This window comes from Alexandromys fortis, unplaced genomic scaffold (genome assembly GCF_014885135.2).
Source record: "Alexandromys fortis isolate MF-2015 unplaced genomic scaffold, M_Fortis_MF-2015_v1.1 scaffold_9, whole genome shotgun sequence".
NCBI lineage: Eukaryota > Metazoa > Chordata > Mammalia > Rodentia > Cricetidae > Alexandromys > Alexandromys fortis.
The window spans coordinates 14,680,162-14,702,019 of record NW_026067892.1 but is presented as its reverse complement, the minus strand read 5'-3'; the positions used below and the strand labels follow the sequence as shown (position 1 = coordinate 14,702,019).

Sequence of the window (21,858 nt, the reverse complement as noted above, 5' to 3'; positions counted from 1 at the left end):
GATGTACTGAGATTACAGGACTGTGCCAAATCGGGGTTATGCAGTGCCGGGTACAGAACTCCGGGCTTTGTCGATCCATGGTAAACGCTCTACCAACTGAGCCACATTCCCGGTTCCTCACCAGTTACATGTTAGAAATGGTGACAAGGAAGCATTAGTCAAATATTTGAACACTTAGTGCGGGTACTCAGGACTCTGGTTTTTTATTCTCATAGAAGCCAGGAAGACTTGGGACCTCTCCCAAGTTGGACACAATAAGCTTTGCTTGGTATCGGTTGGTGAATAGGTTAGCAGAAGACAGGGCCTATTTACCCTCCCTTCCCTGAAAGGGTGGGGTTGAGGGAAGGCCTTGCCTTAAAGATTGCATTAATCTGTCTGAACTAAAAAGGACCACCTTTTATCATCATTTTCTTCTTGGTTGTGATTTCAGTTTTGCCTTTCCGTCATCCACCCCCCACCCCGCGACTCCTCTGATTGTCACATTTGCGCAATGACTAGGGATGTTATGACACCCTTAAATAAAAATCTGAGGACAACTTTATGAAGGGCAGCTTAATCAAATCGAGTGGAAAAGATTTGTTCATATCGTAACATCCGATAGACGCAGACTTTCCGGAACAGTTCAGAACCCTTGGCGAAAACAGTTGTAGAGCAGATCGCCACAACGGCTCACAAACGTCACAGGGGCGCGGCCACCCTCCCACGGCACACTTCTCCAGACACGGTCAGGTTTCGGAGAAAATGGAGAAGCTACTTGAAGTTCCTCCCTCTTTGGGTGATGGAAGGTCCAGGAGGAGAAGAGGACCTGGGACCAGAAAGGCCTGCCTTTGAAGCAGGAACCAGAGTGCAAAGGGAGGAGGGACTCAGCTCTGGTCTCAACCAGTCCACAGCGAGTCCTCCTCCCCTCCCCTTCCCAAGCGTCCCCGCCGGCCCCTCCCTCTGCCATCACCTCCCGGGGAACCAGGGTTGTTAAATCCCACGCGGTGGGCTGGTCTCCATGGCAGCCTACTGGCAAGACGCCATCACCCCAACCTCCCCAGGGCAGCTCCAGTTACTTCCCACCCCAGGGCCCCGGCCGCTTCAGATTGATCCCAGAGGTGGGACGCCCAGAGCCTCAGGCATCTGGAACCCGGCTGCGAGAGGAAGGGACGGCCTCTCCGGGAGCCCCACCCCCGGCCCTGGAACATCTGGGTGCGGGGTGGGTGGGGGTTTAGCACTCCAGATGTAGTTCACAGGCCGCCAGCTGTGCGCGCTCCCAGTCTTGGGCAGGCAACTGGCGAGTCTGGGTGGACGCGTGGGAGGGGCTGGGACTTTTCCCTGTTAACTGACTTAAACAGGGGGGAATCTCAAATCCTGTTCCCGGCGTGGGCCCACTAACTCTCACACACACTTGGTCTAACTGGCCTAACGTAGGAGTTTCTAACCAGCCCCCACCCCCGCTCCGGGCACCTCTTTAAGCTTCCCAAACCAGCGCACGAACTTTATTTCTATAAAATAAATCCATTATCTTCTTCTGCCGACCCCTGGAGCTGGCATTGGAACTCCAGCTGTGCGCCAGGGAGCTCCATTTGGGTAGGTGGAGGGGGTTGAGGGCTACACCTGGAGCTTGCCCTAAAGCGCCTTTTGACCCGAAGTGGATTCCACTTTTGAAGTTGGGGGTCTGATCCACCCTACACTGGCAGTTCAAACCGGGAGAAAGTCCTGTTGAGCCTTGTGACTCAATCCCCCTGGAATGTGCCTGGAATAACAATGGGGACTTGAAAGCTTTTTATGGCCGAGGTATCTGGTGGAGGACAGGCTGGTTTGGCTGCGCTGGCAGACTGCCGAGGGGCAGCCTTGCCTAACGCTGTGCTGCGCCCCCAGAGCATCTGGTTTGAATCAGCCCCAAAGTATTTCTATCGGCTTAATCCACCATCCCGCAGACCCGACAGAATAGGATAAGCCAAATATATTCCGGGCACTCCAGTAATAGCTAAACCCAATCACGTTTTACCGTTGGGATTTTCAACTGCCCCAACGTACAACTGTTATTTTATAGATGTTGCGAATTTAACTTCCTTTTCTGGGCTTGCGGGTGGGCATGTGCAAGCAGGGTTCTGTTACCCTTCTTTTTGTATGAGGCCTTGGAATAGTGAAAAGGGTCTGAGGCCAACATATGTGTTGTGTAGCACTAAATATATAGCCGCATTTCTCCTCAACGCCCTACTCAGAATTCCAAACGCAAGTTGGAACAAAGGCAAACGTGTCTGAGTGTAAAGGGTGAGTTTGTGCCAAGAACTACAGTCACAGGGGTAAATAACCTTGTTTTCTCCTTCAGCAGTGGCTACCAAACCCCGGTTCTTGGAAGGTGGCCAACTGTCTGTCGGGTAGAGGGTGCAGCTAATTAGAGAGTCCATAAACCTCTCTGTCAAAGAGGGCATGTGACCTTCCCCCCCCAAGTCTAAACAATAAAGGCAGCTAGCTGCAGGGACTCAGCACCGCAGCCCTGCGGGTTCCCTAAATAGGAACAGGATGAAGGCCGGACTGATGGGGTTACCGAGGCTCTCCCGGCTCACACCAGGAGGAATCGGTCACTCCGCTTCCCAGTATAACTTGCTTCAATTACTCTCTCCAATCTATTTAGAGGATGCGGTTGCAGAGAGCACGTCGTCTAATCTAAATGAGGAAGCAATTATTCCTCTGCTGTCAGACGCGCTTGGAGACAGTTGGGTCAAAGAGCAACCTGCTGTCACGTGACCTTACTCCGCACTTGCGGAAGATCAACTCTTACCAGCTTTGCTTTTCTAAAGCGCATTTCCCCCGTTACATTTCCCCCTTCTCACTCCTTCTTGACTTAAAGTTATTCTAAAGTAAACACAATACCTCTGCACGTGGCTTAATGGTAAATATTAAACTTTTGTGCGGGTTTACAGGCGTTTTCTCAGAATATTGCAAAATGGGATTCTTTTGTCTTCTCGGCTTTGTCTAATTTCCCTTCCCGTGGGCCTCTTTGCTAGCTTGAGTTTTATACAGTATGTTGTAAAAAGTATAAATAACACAGCTCTACTTTCCTAGAGCACAGCATACGGAAACTGTCGCCTGCTGTGCGTCCCAACCGCAGTTTCAATTTAAAGACCGAATAAAGTTAACCCCCTGTGTGAAATGGCTTTGGACCGTTTGTGTGTGTGTGTTTTATTAGTTGAAACCGGGTATGGAGGAACACCAGGAATTCTTGGTGTTGGGAACAGGGCCCACAAAAGGGTTTACAAGGTGTGGTTTGAAGGGAGGGAGGCCAGGAACAAACGCTGGCGGGAGGGCCTGGAGGAAGGAAAGCACTTCCTGAGAGGATGCCCCTCTCAAGTAGCCGCATCCTCTCTTCAGACGCTTCCTGTTTGGTCTTAGCCAATAATTGATGGTGAATTATTTTCCCTATTTAGTTTAAAAGCATCTTCTCTCTCCTCCCTAAAGCTAAGAGCTAAATCAATGATTGAACCTAACAGCTGACTCTACTTAATCTTCCGATAAATATCTGAAACTTCTGTTTTATAAAACCATGTCTAGGTTAACTATTTTCAGTATCGTGTGATTCCCAAAGTAAGTGTAATGAAGTCCAAAATCCCAACTATAGGGCCTGGAGGTTATTCACGGGATTGGTTGATGGGTTTGCGAAGCAGGGTGGTACCCTGATTGACAGCCAGAAACAAAGGGGCATCAGAAGCTAGCAAGTAGCTGTTGTTTTTCAGCATAGGTTACAGCATCCCCTTCTTTGTAGGCTAACCAGAGCTGAGACATCTACAACCAGAAGCAAGGAAATGGCTTTGAGGTGTAATTCCTTTTTAAATTTAATTATATTATGATGGCTACTTAAATATGTCAAGTAAGGCTAGACCACTGTACCTATTTAAGCCTACTAAAATGTCTTTTCTCTGTCCATCCTTCCCTATTGCTTCCATTCTTATATCGATCTATTTTCTATGTATCCATCCACCCACCCATCTATCTGTCTGTCTATCTACCTATCTATTTATAGGCAGAGTCTCACTATGTATCCCTGGCTGGTCCTGAACTTGCTATGTAGACCAGGCTGGCCCAGAACATCTAGAGATCTATCTGACAGTGCATCTTGGGTACTGAGATTAAAGTCATGTACCACACTACTCCTGACTTCCATCCTTATTCTTAGCATGACGTCATTAATCTGCAGACTCTCAGATTACACTCCATAATGTGGGTGAGGCCTAATCCAAGTCAGATGAAAAGGGAATGTGGTTAGCAACATGCACCTGCACATGTCCAAAAAGTTAACTCTTCCATTGCCAGCCTACGGGGCTGCTTTGCAAAGTTTAATCTTGCCCATCTTCAGAATCGCTTAAGTCAATTATTTAAAACAATCGATGGATCGATCTCTTCCTTTTTCTAATGGTAGTGTTTTCCCAGTGAACTCTGACTACTCTTGATTCCTGGTGGAACCATGACTTTTTATATCACTCAAATTCTGAGTAACTTAAATGAGGTGTGGAACTGATGATTACTCCAACCTCTCTGAAGTAGTCTGTGACGGTACACCACGGGAGAAAAGAATCCAGCCATATTCTCTCCTCGCTTATTTTCTCTAAACCTTGGCAACTGGAAAAAAAAAAAAAAAAACTCCCACCCGTGTGCCCAAGATCTATCTCTGATCGTCACCCCCTCTTCCCATAGCCTTCTCTGTTAACAATCCCCAAAGGAATCAGTTGAAAACAAATGAAACTCACAGACTTAGGACTCGACCACTGAGTGACAGGATAGTGGAAACCTCCAAAGTCACTGGAAACAGTGAGATGGTTCCTCTGCTCTTGGGCCAGTCAGTAAATAGGGCTTTCCCTGAGCCTAAGGACTTGAGTTCTGTTCACAGCATCCACATGGTAGGGAGGACAGACTCTCTCTCTCTCTCTCTCTCTCTCTCTCTCTCTCTCTCTCTCTCTCTCTNTCTCTCTCTCTCTCTCTCTCTCTCTCTCTCTCTCTCTCTCTCACACACACACACACACACACACACACACACACAGAGAGAGAACTGAGCGAGATGGTCACATGTTTTGAAAAGCTAAAGGATTCACCACTGTGTTGGATGTTAAGAGGTAAAGGCAAGAAAAAAAAAACCCACATATTTTTAAAATTTTTTTTGGTCACACCAGACATGGTAGCACTTGCCTTTAATCCCAGCACTTGGGAAGCAGAGAGGGCAGATCTTTGTGGGTTTGAGGTCAGCCTGGTTTACAAATCAAGTTCCAGGGCAGCTAGGACTATTACAAGGAGAAAACTTATCATAGGGGAAACAAAAATTTTATTAAAGGATCTACCTACAAGAAACCCCAGAATAATACAGGCATTTTGATAACAGTGATTTATTCTTTCAAAACAAGAACTCCCTTAAATTGTTATTCTGTCTTCTTAGCTAGGTTGTGTTGAAAGATAACCATACTATGGTACAAACTGGGCAATTGATGCATGTTACTGGATCTATAAAAAGGGGATGGTAACCTCATTAGCATATGACAACAAATACCCTACTTTATTTTGAGGGTCTTACCATGCAGTCCTGGCTGGCCTCTAGTTCACAAAGATCAACCCACTTCTGCTTCCCCAGTGCTGGGATTAAAGGTGTCTACCACTATGCCTGGCCTTCTTCCCTTTCTTAACATGACACCCCTGGGTAAGCAAAGACCTGGCAACTTTTCTATTCTTTTTTAGAAAATTTACTTCATGTGTTTGATTGTTTAGCCTGCATGGACGTATGCACAGCACGCTGCATGCCTGCTTCCTGCAGCTCCTGTTGTCCAGCACAGTTCTTTAGTAACCTGCAGACAGGCAAAAGTATCAGTCTCGAGCTTTAAAATGACAACTTGAAGAATTGTCTTTCAAAATGCAATTTATTTATTTGGACAGAGTTTATCTATGTAGCCCTGGCTGGTGTTGAACTCAGGAATCACCCTGCTTCTGCTTCCCATGATGTAATGAGATTAAAGGCCTGTTCCACTTTCAATAGAAATTTAAAAAGATTACCTGCTCCGGGGCATTCAGAGGAGGCTTCCAGACTCTCAGATACACATAAGCAGGTAAAAGAGCAGTGTTTTCCACTCTCTGGCGTGGCTTTTGTTCCACACATCTCTGTAAGATCAGTTAACTACTACAAGGGTAAAATAAAACCCCGAGGAAAAAACAAGCAGCATTGAAGTCCTTCACAGGTTCACTGTGTTCTTTTCAATTTCTAGCTACATTTATAGCCCTGTTTGGTCACGGCAAGCATAAGCCTCATCATCGGGCTGAAAACTGTAACTCTATTTCCAATGCTTTAACACACACTGCATCTCGTAAGGAAGCAATGCAAGGGAGCTTTTCAGGAGGGTTCATCTTTAAATGTGAAGCAGACAGACTCTCAAACAGACGGAGCTCCAGAACACTTCCTCGATACAGAAATCCGAATTCTCTGTTAGACTCTGCTGGAGACAGCAGTCAGTCTATGGTGACAGAATTCCTGTGCCATTTTCCCTGCTTCTCTGTCTAGCATCCAAACTCTACAATCCGGGACGCTATCCTCGGCCTGTGACGAGCTTTACAGAAAGTAACAAGAGTTGTGACTTGCTCTGTTGACTGCAGTCCTAGGGACATGTATGTTGTCTGGTATTAAATCAAGACATGCTGAGTAATAAAAAACATTCACGGAGTTCAACACAGGGATGCCGACACATAAAGAAATACCCAACTGCCCCTAATATAATGAGTTTATTTTATTGTAAAAATTCCCCAAATATACTTGCAGAGTCACCCACGTACAGGGCTTGAGGACAGCTTTAACAGAGATCTTACAGAGTTATTTTTGCTTAAAGTATTAAAGTACACAGAGTTAAAAAATATTACAAGAAAAAAATTGTTAAGTCAGGGTCAATGCTAAAAAGGGTTGATATACAATATTCAAAAAGGGTCAATCTGCAGAACACCCCTAAAAGATTACAAAAGCACTTAGAGAAAAAGAGACTTTCTTTTCAGAAAACCTTAACCTTAGAGTATGTTTCTGTAGAAATACTACAAACCACAAAGCAGCAATCTTCTCAAAATTTACCCGACTGTTTAACAAATAAATCAACCTAAAAAGGAAAGGACAGAGGAAACAGCTCTGGAATCTGTATTCAGAGTTCTATATTTAGATCTATTAAGATATCCTTAGTTTTCCCAATGAAAACACTAAATCAAAAATTAGCCTATTCCAATTCAGAAAAAAAACCATTTATAGTCAATGTAAGACATTATAGTAATACCATAAAGGTCCAGGCATCTCCCCAAAAGTACAGAAAAGGAAGTAGTAGAAGCATTTAACCAATGTTTGACATAATTTTCGAGTATTTACATGCTTTATAACACTGTGGAAGTCTTTGGTGGTGACACACGGAATAAGATCCCTGAAAACACGCGAGTAGTTAGTTCTGCTTCATCCATGCAGTGATCTTGCCAGCAGTGATGGTCGGATCTCATTATTTTAGCCAAAGAAAACACACACACAGCGATGTGTGTGTGTGGATGGCATCCGATGGGCGGAGCAGGGTGGGCTCATACAATTGTGCATTTAGCAATCAGATGGTTTCTGGTTCGTTTTTGTTTTCCATAGACGTTTCCTTATTTATAAATTATGGCTATGCATGCATATCCATGTGCTGGTGTGTTCACACATGCGTGCAGCTGCACCTGGACATCATAAAGGGTATCCCCTGGAGCTGGAGCTGCAGGCCGTTGTGAACTACCTAGCAGGTAGAGGGCTAAGAACTGAACCTGGGTCTTCTGTAAGAGCAGTATGCATTCTTGAAACACCGAGCTGTCTGTCTCTCCAGCTGTGCTACTTATGGCTCCTTTTAATACCACAAAGGAAAAAGAAAAGAGAGACACAGCAATTCTACAGAGAACTGTGGCAATCCTCATGCTTAAACAACAGTTAAGTACGGGGATCGGTTCGGTATTAGTGATCACACCGAATGACTGGACAGTCAGATAAGATACGAGTAGGCTGTGGGTTTTGGATAGACAGTACCCTAAACAGGCGTGTGCATTGCATGCTGGCGCCCCAATCGGTAGTGGGGTTAAGTCAAGGCACTGTGGTCTATGAATAAATTTACATCTCTTAAAAAAAATCGGCAGATTCAAAAGCAGAGAAGTAAACAAGACCAGCTCCACCATCAAAGAAACAACAATAACAACAACAAAAAAAGGTGCTTTGGCTCAGTATACAAAGTTCAAAGACAAGGTTGTACTATGTATGACACATGACTGTGGAGGACAGAACCAAAGCACGAGAGGCAGGACAGACAGCATCAAGTGCACGAAGCATGTCAACTGCTGTAATATGCCCAAGTATGGGCCAGGAATGAGAAGGACAGTGAATAGGATGGCCAGCATTAGATCGGAGTCACGGTGGCACCTTTGTTTGGGGCATTCTGATTCTACAAGTGAGTAATTCTGCCAATTTGAAAAGCCCGTGAAACATGGTGGGGTGGTGGCACACATCTATAATCTCAGCACTTCGAAGGCTGAGGAATGTCCACAAATTCGAGGCTAGCCTGGGCTACATAGTGAGTTTCAGGCTGGCTAGAGTAAAACTTGGTCTCAAAAAATAAAATAGAATAAAATAAAATAAAAGCAACCAACCAAACAAAAACCACAAGCTGGGCATGGTGGCTCACACCTTTAATGTCAGCACGTGGAAGGCAGAGAAGGCAGAGGCAGGTGGATCTTGGGGAGCTTGTAAGCCAGCCTGGTCTACACAGTGAGTTGTAGGACAGCCTGGTCTACACAGTGAGACTCTGCCTCACAAAACAAAACAAAAAATCAAAAGAGAAAACAAACAGTATATGAACTCCTTAAAGAATGGGTAAGTTTGTTCTAACTAATTTTTTTTTTTTTTTATTCTGGGATTGAACTCCACTCCAGGCCTTGCCTATGTCAAGCATGGCATCTACCAGTGGCTCCAAAGGGCAGGTTTAATGCAGGCACTGGACTTTTAAAAGATAAGATGGTGCCAAGCAGTCCCCATAAAGACAGAGTAACTTACTTATCCAATTGCCTTATCAGGTAAAACTGCCTCTGCCCGGGAAACCAAGCAGGCAGCATGGTGTTTATACAGAGCAGGACAGGTCCAGGCCAAATAAATAACACTCTTTCCAATAATTTATTATGTGATTTTATAGATGTTGGAATAGAAGTCTTCTAGTAACAAAGGCGCTATGAGTCTAAGCAAAGTAAATTAAGTTTTGGAGAAAAACTGAATTTTATTTGGTGTTAAATATTTGGTGTTTAGGAAATACTCAGAGTAGCATCAAGAGGTCATGTATGAATGACACTCAGACACCCCCAAGTAAATATTGTTTGATTATTGAAATTTTGATTATCCATCATTCCAAATATACTGATTTAAGGTTCATAGTGCCGTTAGTAGGGCAACCTGAAATGAACCTCTGAGTTCAATCCTTCTATATTTCTCATATTAAAAAGGTGATCTTTTTCTGGGAGCCTATGCTATGTAGCATCAACTGTTTATATTCTATCTTGACACTCATCTTCAGGGAGTAAACTCAGCCAGGAAAAAGATTCAAATGACTTCAGTCACCACCAGGTCTCTAAACCAGCACCTGCGTCTGCCAAGCTTGAGAAAGGGGTGTGGTCACTGGGCAGTTCCATGAGTCAAAATACACTGAGTGCAGTCGGGCAGTGGTGGCGCACGCCTTTAATCCCAGCACTCAGGAGGTAGAGGCAGGTGGGTCTCTGTGAGTTTGAGGCCAGCCTGGTCAACAGAGCTAGTTCCAGGACAACAAAGGCTACACAAAGAAACCCTGTCACTAACTGCCCCTCCCAACAACCAAAAAGAAAACAAACAAACAAACAAAAAAAAAACCCAAAAAAACAAACAAACAAAGAAAAAAAAAAGAAAGCAAGGAAGAAGAAAACACTAAGTGCTATACTGGTCTTGACTCTCTTCCAAAAATCTACATTTTAAAACATAAAATATTATAATTGCTGATAAAATATTATATTATATTGCTGATAAAAACACATCAAATTCAACTATGGAAACTGGTTAATGTTAATAACTTCTTAGATGTCAAGAATATAATTAAAAAACAGTTAAAATCAGTCAGGTGTGATAATATACACCTGTTATCCCAGCAACTGCGTGGTGGAAGCAAGAATAGAATCGGGAGTTTAAGGCCACCCTTGGGCTACAAGAGACCTTATCTCAAAAAGCAAAAATCAAAAAGAAAAAAATTTAATGAGTGTTAGCTATGTGTCTCTACTATAAATCAAATGAATTTAACAAATAAAACAAACACATAGGAAAAGGAGATGATGCATTTGAAGGCATAATTTTGACATGTCAGAATATAAGACAACAAAAAAGACAGCATCAATAAAATTTAAAGTAAATGTACAGTCATAAAATAAGTAAACAATTTTCAAGTGTGCAAAACCCAGCCAGGAAAGTGCTGTGTGAACATCTGGTTTTCAAACATCTGTTTCAAAAACTTTGAACTCGTGGTGGAACGATTCCAAGGCTTATGTAAAGGACATGTCACCACCTTACACTATGTCTTTGTCACGACACTGGCTGCTCAGTGGCTGTCACCACCCTCCTGTGACAGATGCGGTAGGCATGGATGGGTGTAAACATGACGCAACACTAGAAAGGCAAGTTGTATCCTGAAGGAGAGACTTTTCAAGTATACCCTGGGTCTGTGTTTTCTCCTTAGATCCCAGACACTCAGTGTTGCTGATGAAATCAGATAATGTGATTCTCTGTAACTGCTGTTAGAGACATGTACGTCAATAAACATCACATAACTACATTTAGCAGTTAATATCTAAAAGTTAATTGTTAAAGAAACACAAACTCTTTAAAATTATTAAAGTAAATCCCGTCCTTGCTGCAATCAGAAGAATTAAAGTGTAAGTCCTGAATGCATCGAGTTAGAATATGAAGTTGATTTGTTAGGGTTATTTGTCTGGAGATAGGTGAGGTGTAGACGCTAAAAATACACCTGTGGTCTCTTCTTCACTTTATATTTGAGCGAACCATACCGCACCTGAAGAAAGAAAAGTGTTAGTGTTAACAGCAGGTAACCCAGTCAGGTAGTGGTGGATCTTAGTGAGTTTGAGGCCAGTCTGGTCTACAAAGCAAGTCAGGACACAGTAAAACCCTGCCAGGAAACAAACAAAAACCACCACCACCAAAAACCCAAACCAAACCAAAGATAACCTAAAGTAACTATGTATTAAAAATGCCATAAGGACATTTGTTATTTTGTATACTAGCTAAAACTAACCTAAACTAAAACAAGCAGAACTAAACAGACAGACTGCTCTTTTAAACTAAACAGGCTTTTTGTTTTTTCCTTCCTTCCTTCCTTCCTTCCTTCCTTCCTTCCTTCCTTCCTTCCTTCCTTCCTTCTTTTCTTTTCTTTAAAAGATAGGCTTTCTCTGTTTAACAGCCATGGCTGTCCTGGAACTCACTCTGTAGACCAGGCTGGCCTCAAACTCACAGAGATCTGCTAGCCTCTGCCTGCCGAGTGCTGGGACTAAAGGTGTGCACCCCATCCCCCTACTTAGTAGGTAGGATTTAATACCTCATCATCATAGTGATTGTTTTATTCTTCTGGTATAAAAAGCCAACTATCTTGGAAGGTCAGACAGGAGGACTGTAAGTTCAAGCTCTACTCTGGCCACAGAAGGAACTCTGGGTCAGTCTGGGCAACTTATTGAGACCCCGTCTAATATAAATGTGCTGGGAACGCAGCTCAGAAGTATGGTGGCTGCATTGCCTCCACGGAGCCCTTGGTTCAAAGGCCAGCAGAGCACCCAAAGCAATCAGTCATCGAAGCAACACTCTTGCCAGTTACAACCTTACTAAGAACACCCACAGGAATGGAGCTGGTGACACAACGGGGGTGCGCAGTACACAGGGCATTTCCAATCCCAGATGAAAACACCGACTTACTATTTACGTCTTGCTGGGGACACAGTCGGTCAGTGAGTCTTAGCACAATGGCACCGTGTGACTGCAGGGAAATGTCTACTATTTACTCATAGTGTATGGCTTGCGGAAAGCAACACTATACAGCTGATTCCGCTAGCAACTTTCCTTGCCTATGTAGAAGGCAAGAGATAGAGTAACTGTGGGGTTTGCTCGACGGGAACGCCACTGTCTACGAAGAGCACAAAATAAGAACTTTCCTATTTCAAAATTTCTGGTGTGGTGGTGGTAGTGGTGGGGATGCCCCTAGAGCCCCCACCACACCCGCTTTAATGACAGGTTTGAACTACCACGCTGCCCTCTCCCTCAAATCCTTCGTTCACGGGTCGTTTTCTATCGGTAACGACAAAGCCGAAGGAAACTCCTCACACGGATCATCAGGAAAACAATTACCCGATGCACACTGACCTCTTTGCGGCCTTTGATGGTCTTGACAGACTTCATGCTCTGGGAACGCCGCAGCCCCTTGTGAGTCACCATCTCGTCATCCGAGAACGGCCCCTCGGCCTCTTCGTCTGTTTGCTCACCTCCATCCTTCACTGGAATTCCGTAGGCTAAAAAAATGGCCAAGAAGAGCATGCCTTAGACAGAGGCCACAGTTAGCCTGCCTCTTCACCTGCCTGACATGAGGGCCTATCTGTGGTCACTCTGCCTGCTGTCTGGAAAGTGCCCCCGGCCCTTTGTGCACGATTGCAGATAAGGATCAGAGGACTCATTTCCGCCATGAACTTCTCCCTGACAGCTTTTATTCATTTGCCTACTTTTTTTTTTTTTTTTTTTTGAGATGAGTCTTGTTCTGCAGCCCAGGCTGGGCTGGAATTCACAGTCATGGCACCATGGCCAGCAGTCCATTCTCACTATGAACAATAAGTCAGAGGGCTCGGGAGCCAGCTCAGTAAGCGCACTTATACAAGCACAACGAGAGCTGAGTTCAGATCCCAGGATTCAAGTAAAATCTGGATGTGGGCCTCTAGACTCTTGCAACTCACTGCTGTGTGGGTATGCATGTGAGGTGCGCACAGAAGAGATAAGAGGATCTCTGGGGAGTTCCAGGTTGTCAGCCTAGCAAAGATACATGCCCCTAGGGTTGAGGGAGAAACCCTGCCTCAAAGGAATCCGGTGAGAAGGAGAGAGGAGCACACACTACAGTCAGACATGATTCACACCAGTGGCATCAAGAACTCAGGAAGCAGAGAAGGACTGTGTCTAAGGTCTGCCTGTGTTAAAGGTAAGACCCCATGTTAAAAGAGGACTGGCCACGTAGTCCAAGAGAAAAGGCAGAACAAGAGAATGACTCCAAAGTGGCCCTTTGACCTCTAAGTGCACAATAATAATATCTAAGATTTTAAAGAGCCCAAACCAGGCAGGCTGTGGTGACACGTGTCATACATCCTTAATCCCGGCACTTGGAAGGCAGGGGCAGGCAGATCTCTGAGTTTGAAGGTCGTCTCATCTACAGAATGGGCTCCAGGACAGCCAGAGTTACATAGAGACATACCTGTCTCTGAAAAACCAACCAACCAGCCAACCAACCAAACAAGCCAAACCCAAACAACAAGAACAAAGCCAAATAAAACCAAAAAACCCTTGGCTCTCCTAAAAATTTCCAAACAATGAAATAACATCCACACCCTGTGAAAAAGAAAACAAAAAAGAAAAAAAAAAAGGCCCTCAGAGAAAAATAATCAGATATGCTGTAAAGTTTCTTTTCACCCCCACATGAGTTACACAAAACCCAAATGTTGTGTTTTAGGGTGTCATTTGTGCCTTCGATTTTAATTAGGACCCAAGCCCCTCCCCAACTTGTCACACTGTTGGTCAAACGATGAGGGAGCCCAGGAAAGATGCAAAGGTGCTGCAATCGGAAAGGTGAGTTCACTGGGGCAAGGTTACAGTGCTGATCAAACCGGGAACTTTCCAGGCATCCAGGGGGGATGGCTATTGTAAGAATCCTAGTAGTACTCCAGGTTGGGAGTCAGGAGCAAGAGCACCCCATCCCTGAAGGCAGGGCCCTCAGACTCTAGCGTGTCTTATCAGGATAATGTGCCAGTACACGTCACTGGGCCCCGCCCGTGGAAGCTCGTGATTCAGCAGGCCTGGGAGGGGGGCAGAGATGAGCATCACTAACAAGCCCTGGGGGATGATGACCATAGCTTTGAGAACCAAAATCCGAGGCTCCTGGCAAAAGCCAGACAAGGGCCAGTCTAAGGCAATGAAGACAGGGGTGGGGGGTGTGTGCGCAGTTACGTGGCCCTAAAAAGTTTTAAAGCCCTCTCTAATAAAGATAAGGAGCGCGCGATAAGGGCCCAGGAGGAAGCAGGGACGAAGTTTTCCATCAGGAAAATGGCGTGGAACAAATGTCTGTCAGTCAGCTCACACAGGACACAAATAATTTGAGACTTACCATGCAAATTGTGAACAGTTGCTAATATGCTTTTCACTCTCATAATAACATAAATGACGTTAATTACATATTAGGCAATAACAATTTTAGGCTGCCAAACATCTAGGCTGGAAATCAGGAAGGATTTGGAAGCAGAATCAGACATTATTTTGGCCAGAATCCTTTGTTTTCCTATAGCAGTCAAGAGTAGCACATTCCAGGCGGCACCGAGTGTGACCGTGGAGGGCTGGGGCAATGGAGGCTGGAGGCCGATGGGAGGAAATTCAAGGAAGTAGGGAGATGTTCCTTATTTAGGGTAAAATGAAGCCATATTCTCTCTCTCTTGGAAGAGGTGTCGGGGTATGTTGAAGGGATTTATGTTGTTGTTACTATTATCATCATTATTACTTTGGTTTTTCAAGATAGTGTTTCTCTGTATAACAGCCCTGGCTGTCCTGGAACTGGCTTTGTAGACCAGTTTGGCCTCGAACTCACAAAGATCCACTTGCCTCTGCCTCCCGAGTGCTGGGACTAAAGGCCTGGGCCACCATGCCCCAGCTATGCTATTTTATTTTTGGGTTATTTTAATTTCCATCATGTAAATGTGTACATGAGGGTCCCCAACCCTCTGGAACAGGAGTTACAGGATGCCTTGAACTGACCAACATGGATGCTGGGAACTAAACTGGGGTTCTTGGAAAGAGATGTATTTGCTTTTAAACATGAAATCTTCTCCCTAGTCCTCTGTCTTCTCTAAAAAAAAAAAGTTAATTTATTTAAGTGTGCATGCTGTGCATAGACACGTGTGCTGTTCAAGGTCGCTCTTGCCTTCCACCACTTGGGTCCTGGAACTGTAACTAAGTCATCAAACTTGGTGGCAAGCTCCTCTACTCACCCAACTGAGCCGTGCTGACAGCCCCCAGACCATTATATGTCACAGGAAGTAGGCTTTTACGTAATTTCAATTTCTCCTTTTTTAAACTGCCAAGTAGCTTCTTAAAAAATTATTCTTGTATAATGAAAAAAATAAATCAGAAAAAAAAATAGAGGCTGTCATTTCTTGAGTTTTCTATTGTATTTTTTTAATTTTTTTTCAAAATAAGAGTATTAGCCAGGTGGTGGTAGAGCACGCCTTTAATCCCAGCACTTGGGAGGCTGAGGCAGGTGGTCCTCTTTGAGTTTGGGCCCAGCCGGGTCTACAGAACTAGTTCCAGGATAGTGAAGGCTACAGAGAGAAAACCTTTCTCAAAAACAAAAACAAACAAACAAAAACCAAAATAAGAATATTGTGTTATGGGGGCTGGAGAGATGGCTCAGTGGTTAAGAGCATTGCCTGCTCTTCCAAAGGTCCTGAGTTCAATTCCCAGCAACCACATGGTGGCTCACAACCATCTGTAATGAGGTCTGGTGCCCTCTTCTGGCCTGCAAGCATACACACAGAAAGAATACTGTATACATAATAAATAATAAATAAATATTAAAAAAAAAGAATATTGTGTTATTTCTGACTGAGTAATGAATTAAAACTAAACAAACAGATAAACAGCAACACCCTCCCAATCAAACAACAGAACACACACAAAAGAAAAACAAAAAGCCCCACTACATAGAAGTAGACAGTGCTAACCTGTGAGAAGATCTCTGGATTTTCTAGCCTGTAGAGACACTGAACAGCCTCACACCTCTTAATCCTGACCACCAACTACAACTGGCGCGCCTCTCCACTACGCTGTCTCACTGACCTATTTCTCCCCCTCGGAACGGGACATCGTTAGTCTTCATGGTAATCAACCGTCACTGTAGGTGCTTGGCTTCTGTTATTATCAACGAGGGGAGAGGTCCTGGACAAACCGCTCTGAACACTTGTCTGGCAGATTGTCATCCAACATGATCAGTTCATTTTGAACTCACAGGAAGTCCAAGAGGCTGGCTCAGGGCTTTCCCCCTCCCCTTCAACCTCCCAGGCTTTTGCAGTCGCCTCAGTCACCACCAATAGCGCAGTGAAGGCACCAAAGTGGGATTTCTGCCAGTGTCTTGTGGGAACCGCAGCTGCCAGGTGACTCCTGCGAGTCCACACAGAGGGGACACAGATTAACACCTGCTGCTTGGCTTTTCCAGGCTCTGACGGGGACACGTGCGAGCCCTTTGGGTGTGTGGCTCCAGTCCCAGCTGCTGTTGGAGCACAGCTGCATGGGACCCTGAACAGAATTACTTTGCTTTGCTGAGCCCAGTCACCCCTCATTCTGAACAAAGGAAGGGACTGTGATTGTTTGAGGAAATCGGGGGTTTTACAGTTGACAAGGGGAACTTTCTTGTTTGTTTGCCCCCGCCCTCCACTTCCTTCTTCTCCTCCTCCTCCTCCTCCTCCTCCTCCTCCTCCTCCTCCTCCTCCTCCTCCTCCTTCTGACAGGGTTTCTGTGTGCAGCTCTGGCTCTGCTGGAACTCACTTTAGAGAGTGAGAGCAGGCTGGCCTTGAACTCAGAGATCAGTCTCCTCTGCCTCTGCCCCTGGAGTACCGAGGTGAAAGGCGTGTGCCACTCTGCCCGGATAATGAGAACATTTCTGATGGCTTCCTTTTGTCTTCTTTGGGATGCAAGATGTGTTTTTTTCCTTCCTGTACAATAATTCTCATTCTCTCATATTCTCTCATATTCTCTCATATTCTCTCATATTCTCTCATATTCTCTCTCTCTCTCTCTCTCTCTCTCTCTCTCTCTCTCTCTCTCTCTCTCTCTCTCTCTCTCTCTGCTGTTTTGACCCAAGGTCTCATGCAGTTCAGGCTAGGTAGTTGAGGCTGGCCTTGAACTTCTGATCTTTCCTGCTTCCACCTCTTTTCAAATCTGAGCGCTTGGGTTACAGGTGTGTATCACCAAGCCCCCGTTTATGAAATGCTGGGGATGGAACCCAGGGCTTTCTGTATGCTAGGCAAGCACTCTGCCCACTGAGCCACAGCCCAGCCTCTGGTCTTCATTCTTAAAAGTATTACATTAACCAATGGTTAGTTTGATTATAACCTTTTAGACACTGGCCACCATTTTAAATTTTAAGTATTATTCATTTTGGGGAGAAAGTGGAAGAGTTACTTTTATTATTTTTAAGCACATGTATGTACACACATACACACATATCTGTATGTGGGCATGTGCACGTAGTCCAGGTGCTCACAGAGGGTGGTGGAGTTGGGAGTTACGGCAGCTGCGAATAAACACTGGAAACTGAACTTGGGTTCTTTCCAGGAGCAGTGTTCACTCTTAACCAACGAGACATCTCTCCAGCCCCTCTCTCTGAAGAGGAACTATGGCTAGGTGGGAAGCTAACATTTGGGAAGCTGAAGCCAGAGAACTGCCAAGAGTTCAAGGTCAGCCTAGGTTACAGTACAAAACTTGGTCTTTAAAAAAGAAAGAAAAAAAAAGGAGGGGCTGTTACTTCATTTTAAAAATTAGCTTGAGCTATTATAATCATTTTCAGCCTGTCTCTTAAGAAAACAGTTTTCAAAAGACTGATTAATACCTTAATAAGGAATGTCCTCCAGAGGACCCGAGTTCAATTCCCAGCACCCACATAGCAGCTTACAACTGTCTGTAACTCCAGTTCCAGGGGATCCGACATCCTCACACAGACAAAAATGCAGGCCAATAAGCAATGCACATAACAAAAAGTTAAATAAATTAAAGAAAAAAAGGAATGTCCTCAGCATCTTCGCTTTCAGCCTGGATGTGAAGGAAGACTGCTGCAGACGGGCCACGATGGTGAAGGGACTCTGCATGTTTCACACCTGCTTCCAAGACCACACCGGTCCATGCCAGGCACAAGATGCAGCAACTCCGACAAGCTCATCATTTCTGCAGAATACGCCGACAAGCTAGCTCTTGAACTGGAGTGTGCGATCTCACCACATTGCCCGCTGGAGTAATCTTATTTCGGTTTTGAGTCATGGCTCGTCATCCGCTTAAGCCTTCTCACCTGTGAGTCAACGCCCCTGCTTGTTCACAGACCTCGCAGAGTGCTGCTCACCCATGGAACTGCTCAGATGTCAGTCCACAGTCTGAACAGAGAGTGCTGGTGACCAGTCAGAACTAAAGCACGGGTTGAGCTCTGAACCATGCCCACAGCCCCTAAAACCTCACAGATGCTTGGGAGGCCACAGCTCTGCTTTTAGTTGCACGATCAAATGATCAATCTTCCTTTCTTCCATTTTTTCCCCCTCAGGGTTTTTCTGTGTAACTTTGGCTGTCCTGGAACCTGCTCTGTAGACCAGGATGGCCTCGAGATCACAGAGATCTACCTGCCTCTGCCTCCCAACTGCTGGTACAACCAGTGTGCACTACCATACCCCGCTAGCTTCATGAATTCTGTCGGCAGCAAAAGGCCAAGTAGCAGTTTGACTTAGAGAAAATTTGGAAAGAAAGGGCTATGGGTAAAACCAAAACTCAAAGCTGCACAGGAAAACTGAGACTCAAAAAGACATGCTTGGGCTGGGCATGTGGTTTGGTTGGCAGAGAGTGCTTGTCCAAATCTCTGGCTTCTCTCCCTAGGGTTGCATTATATCAGATGTGGGGCTGCACACCTGAGCCCAGCACTTGGCCTTTAGACGCAAGAGGACCAGAAAGTTCACGGTCAGCCTTAGCAAGTTTGGGCTATGACACCCTGTCTGGAAAACAGGAAGACAACACACAAAATAATAAGCCCCAAAACATATGTTTAAAAAGAGTAAATTTTGCTGGGTGTGGTTGCTCACACCTATAGTTCTAGCACTGGGGTAGTACAGGCAGGATCAAGAGGTTGAAGACAGCCTCACCTATATAGAAAGCCTGAGGCCAGCATAGGCTACACAAGACTCTGTCCTGACAAAAATGGTATCAATAGCCAAGTGAGCTCTGTCTCCGAACCTGTGTGTTATATAGTAGCCACTCTGAACTCTAGCCCTTTTATGAAAGACCCTTGCATATTCCGACACATAAGCATACCTGCTGGTTCACTGGCTTGTTTGCTTCTCCTCTTTGCTTCTGGCAAAGTCTGGTAGGGTCTCTGTCCCACGGGCTCATCACCTTGGATGGCTGTCAAATCATGCATGCTGAAACTCCGTAAGCGCTCCGTTATTGCTCCTTGGCTCTATTTAACAGAGATGTGATAAGACCCGAGGAAAAAAAATACTTTCAAATCCTTAATATTCTTCTATTTGTCTTACAACATGCTAAAACATTTAAGAAACACAGGAATATTTTTTCATATATTAACATCCCTGCACATCTTACTTTATATAAAAAAGCACTTGGAGCGGCTGACAGCTAGGTGAATGCCACACACTGTTTATACCTGCTTTCTGATATCTATAGCAACATCAATCCATTTTCCTTTTTATGCATTTCAAAGTATGCCATTCCATCAATACATTTTATTCCAGTCATTTCAGCATTATACTAAACTTTAAGATATGTTTTTATTTTATTGTTTAATATAATGAAATTAACTTCAGAGCAAATAGCAATATAATTCTGAGTTGTGGCTCAGTATTCTGGATTAGTAACAGTAAAACTAGCCTGCTGGGGCTTAATATTTATGATGTAGAGAAGTTCTTCAAGGAAGGACAGTGTTTTAAAACAAGCGTAAGTCACGAATGGTAAATAGCTCGAACTGGAGGTCGGTGGAAAGAGTCAGGAGCCGAAGAATTTCGGATATGCAAACATCTTCACACAATGCACAATCCGGCCAGACATGTCCATCACAGGATAGTTCATTTCGTCTTTATAAAAGGTATATTCGTTTTTATTTTATGTATATGAGAAGGTGTCTGCATGTATGGATGGGTACTACAGGGATGCAGCGACCTGCCAGGCCAGAAGAGGCTGTTGATCCCCTGGGACTGGAGGTAGAGGCAATGAGCTACCATGTGGAAGTTGGGAAGTGAACCGGGTTCTCTGCAAGAGCAATAAACACCTCTAACCACGGAGCCAGCTCTTAAGCTCCTACTGTTGTCCTAAAAATATGACAGACACAAGCAAATATTTAAATGCAAATTAATTAAAAAGGAAAACACACTTTGTTTTTTTTTTTGACAGGGTATCTCTGTGGAGCCCTAGCTGGCCTTGAACTTATAGAGATCCGCCTGCCTCTGCCACCCCAGTGCTAGGATTCAAGGCGCGTGCCACTGTTGCAGAGCTGAAATGAAGTTCCTTACTTCCACTAGCCACATCTAAGATGTCTCTGGCTGCCGGCGACTGCGGCGGAAAGAGTACGGCCAGCACAGAGAGCATCCCCATCACATGCCGCATGCAACGGTTTTCATCGCCACTCGGCTTTCATGGGGACATTCATCTGAACTTTTAAGATACATCTCTCTAAACTGTGAAGCTTTGTAAAATGAAAAAAAAAAATCCTAAATTTACCCACTTTAAATCTGCATAGCATACGGATGATTCATTGTTTTATTTATAGCTGGGCTAAAAATACTTGTCTCAAGGCGTTTACACTGATGATTTCTTCCCACACACGTGAATTTCGGATTGCCTCTACTTCTCACATCACCATGGAAACTCACCCGTCATGCTTCATCTCTAAACTTCAGCGTTAAAGGTGTTACAAACATTTGGGCGTTCCTTTTCACGTGTGTTTTACCCTGAAGAAACAGCTCGTTGATTCACAAGTCGTGATTCAGTACTCTAGCTTACCGATACCATGTCAAACCACACGCTGTGTCTACTGCCTAGGTAAGGTTTGTATTTCTGCTATGCTTTGAATTGTGCGAGAACACTTAAAGTTGGGGCTGGAGAGAAAGCCCAGTGGCTAAAAGTTCTCATTGCTTTTGTAGAGGACCCGGGTTCAATTCCCAGCACCCACACAGTATATCATCTGCAATTCCAACTCCAGAAAACCCAATACCCTCTTCCGGTCTCCTTGCATACCAAGTGTGCCCATGGTACACATACATAAACATAAAGGCAAAACACTTTAACATAAGGAAATATATCCAAGGAAAAAAGAGAAAATGCTTAAAATCCATTTCCCCATTAAAATAAGTGGATACCACACATTTAAAAATTATTTTTGGAGGGATGGTGGTGCACACCTTTAATTCCAGCATTTGGGAGTCAGAGGCAGGTGATCTCTTTGAGTTTGAGACCAGCCTCATTGACAGAGCAAGTTCCAGGACAGGCAGGGCTGCACAAAGAAACCCTGCCTTGAAAACAAGCCAATCAACCAAAACAAACAAACAAACAAAAAAAAAACAAAAAAAAAAAAAACAAAAAAATTAGGCTTTGATCCAGGTGTAATGGCTCATATCTTTAATCTCAGCACTTGAGTTTGATCCCCAGTCCCCGCGCAGGAGTGGAGGGAGGGAGTCCACCTCACAAAGCTGTCCTTTGCACACATGCCTCTCCTCTATTGTGCACACACAACAACACATTTAAAAAGACTCTTGACAAACTCAGCTCATCATATTAAGTTC

The 21,858-nt window shown here is 44.5% G+C and overlaps 1 protein-coding gene across 1 annotated transcript in view; it reads right to left on the bottom strand.

The window, feature by feature from the left end:
* Window positions 1-6,731: 6,731 nt before the first annotated feature.
* The window catches only part of Reep3 (receptor accessory protein 3), a 77,334-nt gene continuing 62,207 nt past the window's right edge, over window positions 6,732-21,858 (bottom strand). Inside the window, exons 6-8 of the mRNA XM_050142678.1 lie at window positions 19,379-19,523; window positions 12,437-12,582; window positions 6,732-11,081 (exon numbers count right to left, since the gene is read on the bottom strand). Coding sequence (XP_049998635.1) covers window positions 11,025-11,081; window positions 12,437-12,582; window positions 19,379-19,523 — 348 coding nt within the window. The 3' untranslated portion in view covers window positions 6,732-11,024. The remainder of the gene's footprint in view (window positions 11,082-12,436; window positions 12,583-19,378; window positions 19,524-21,858) is intronic.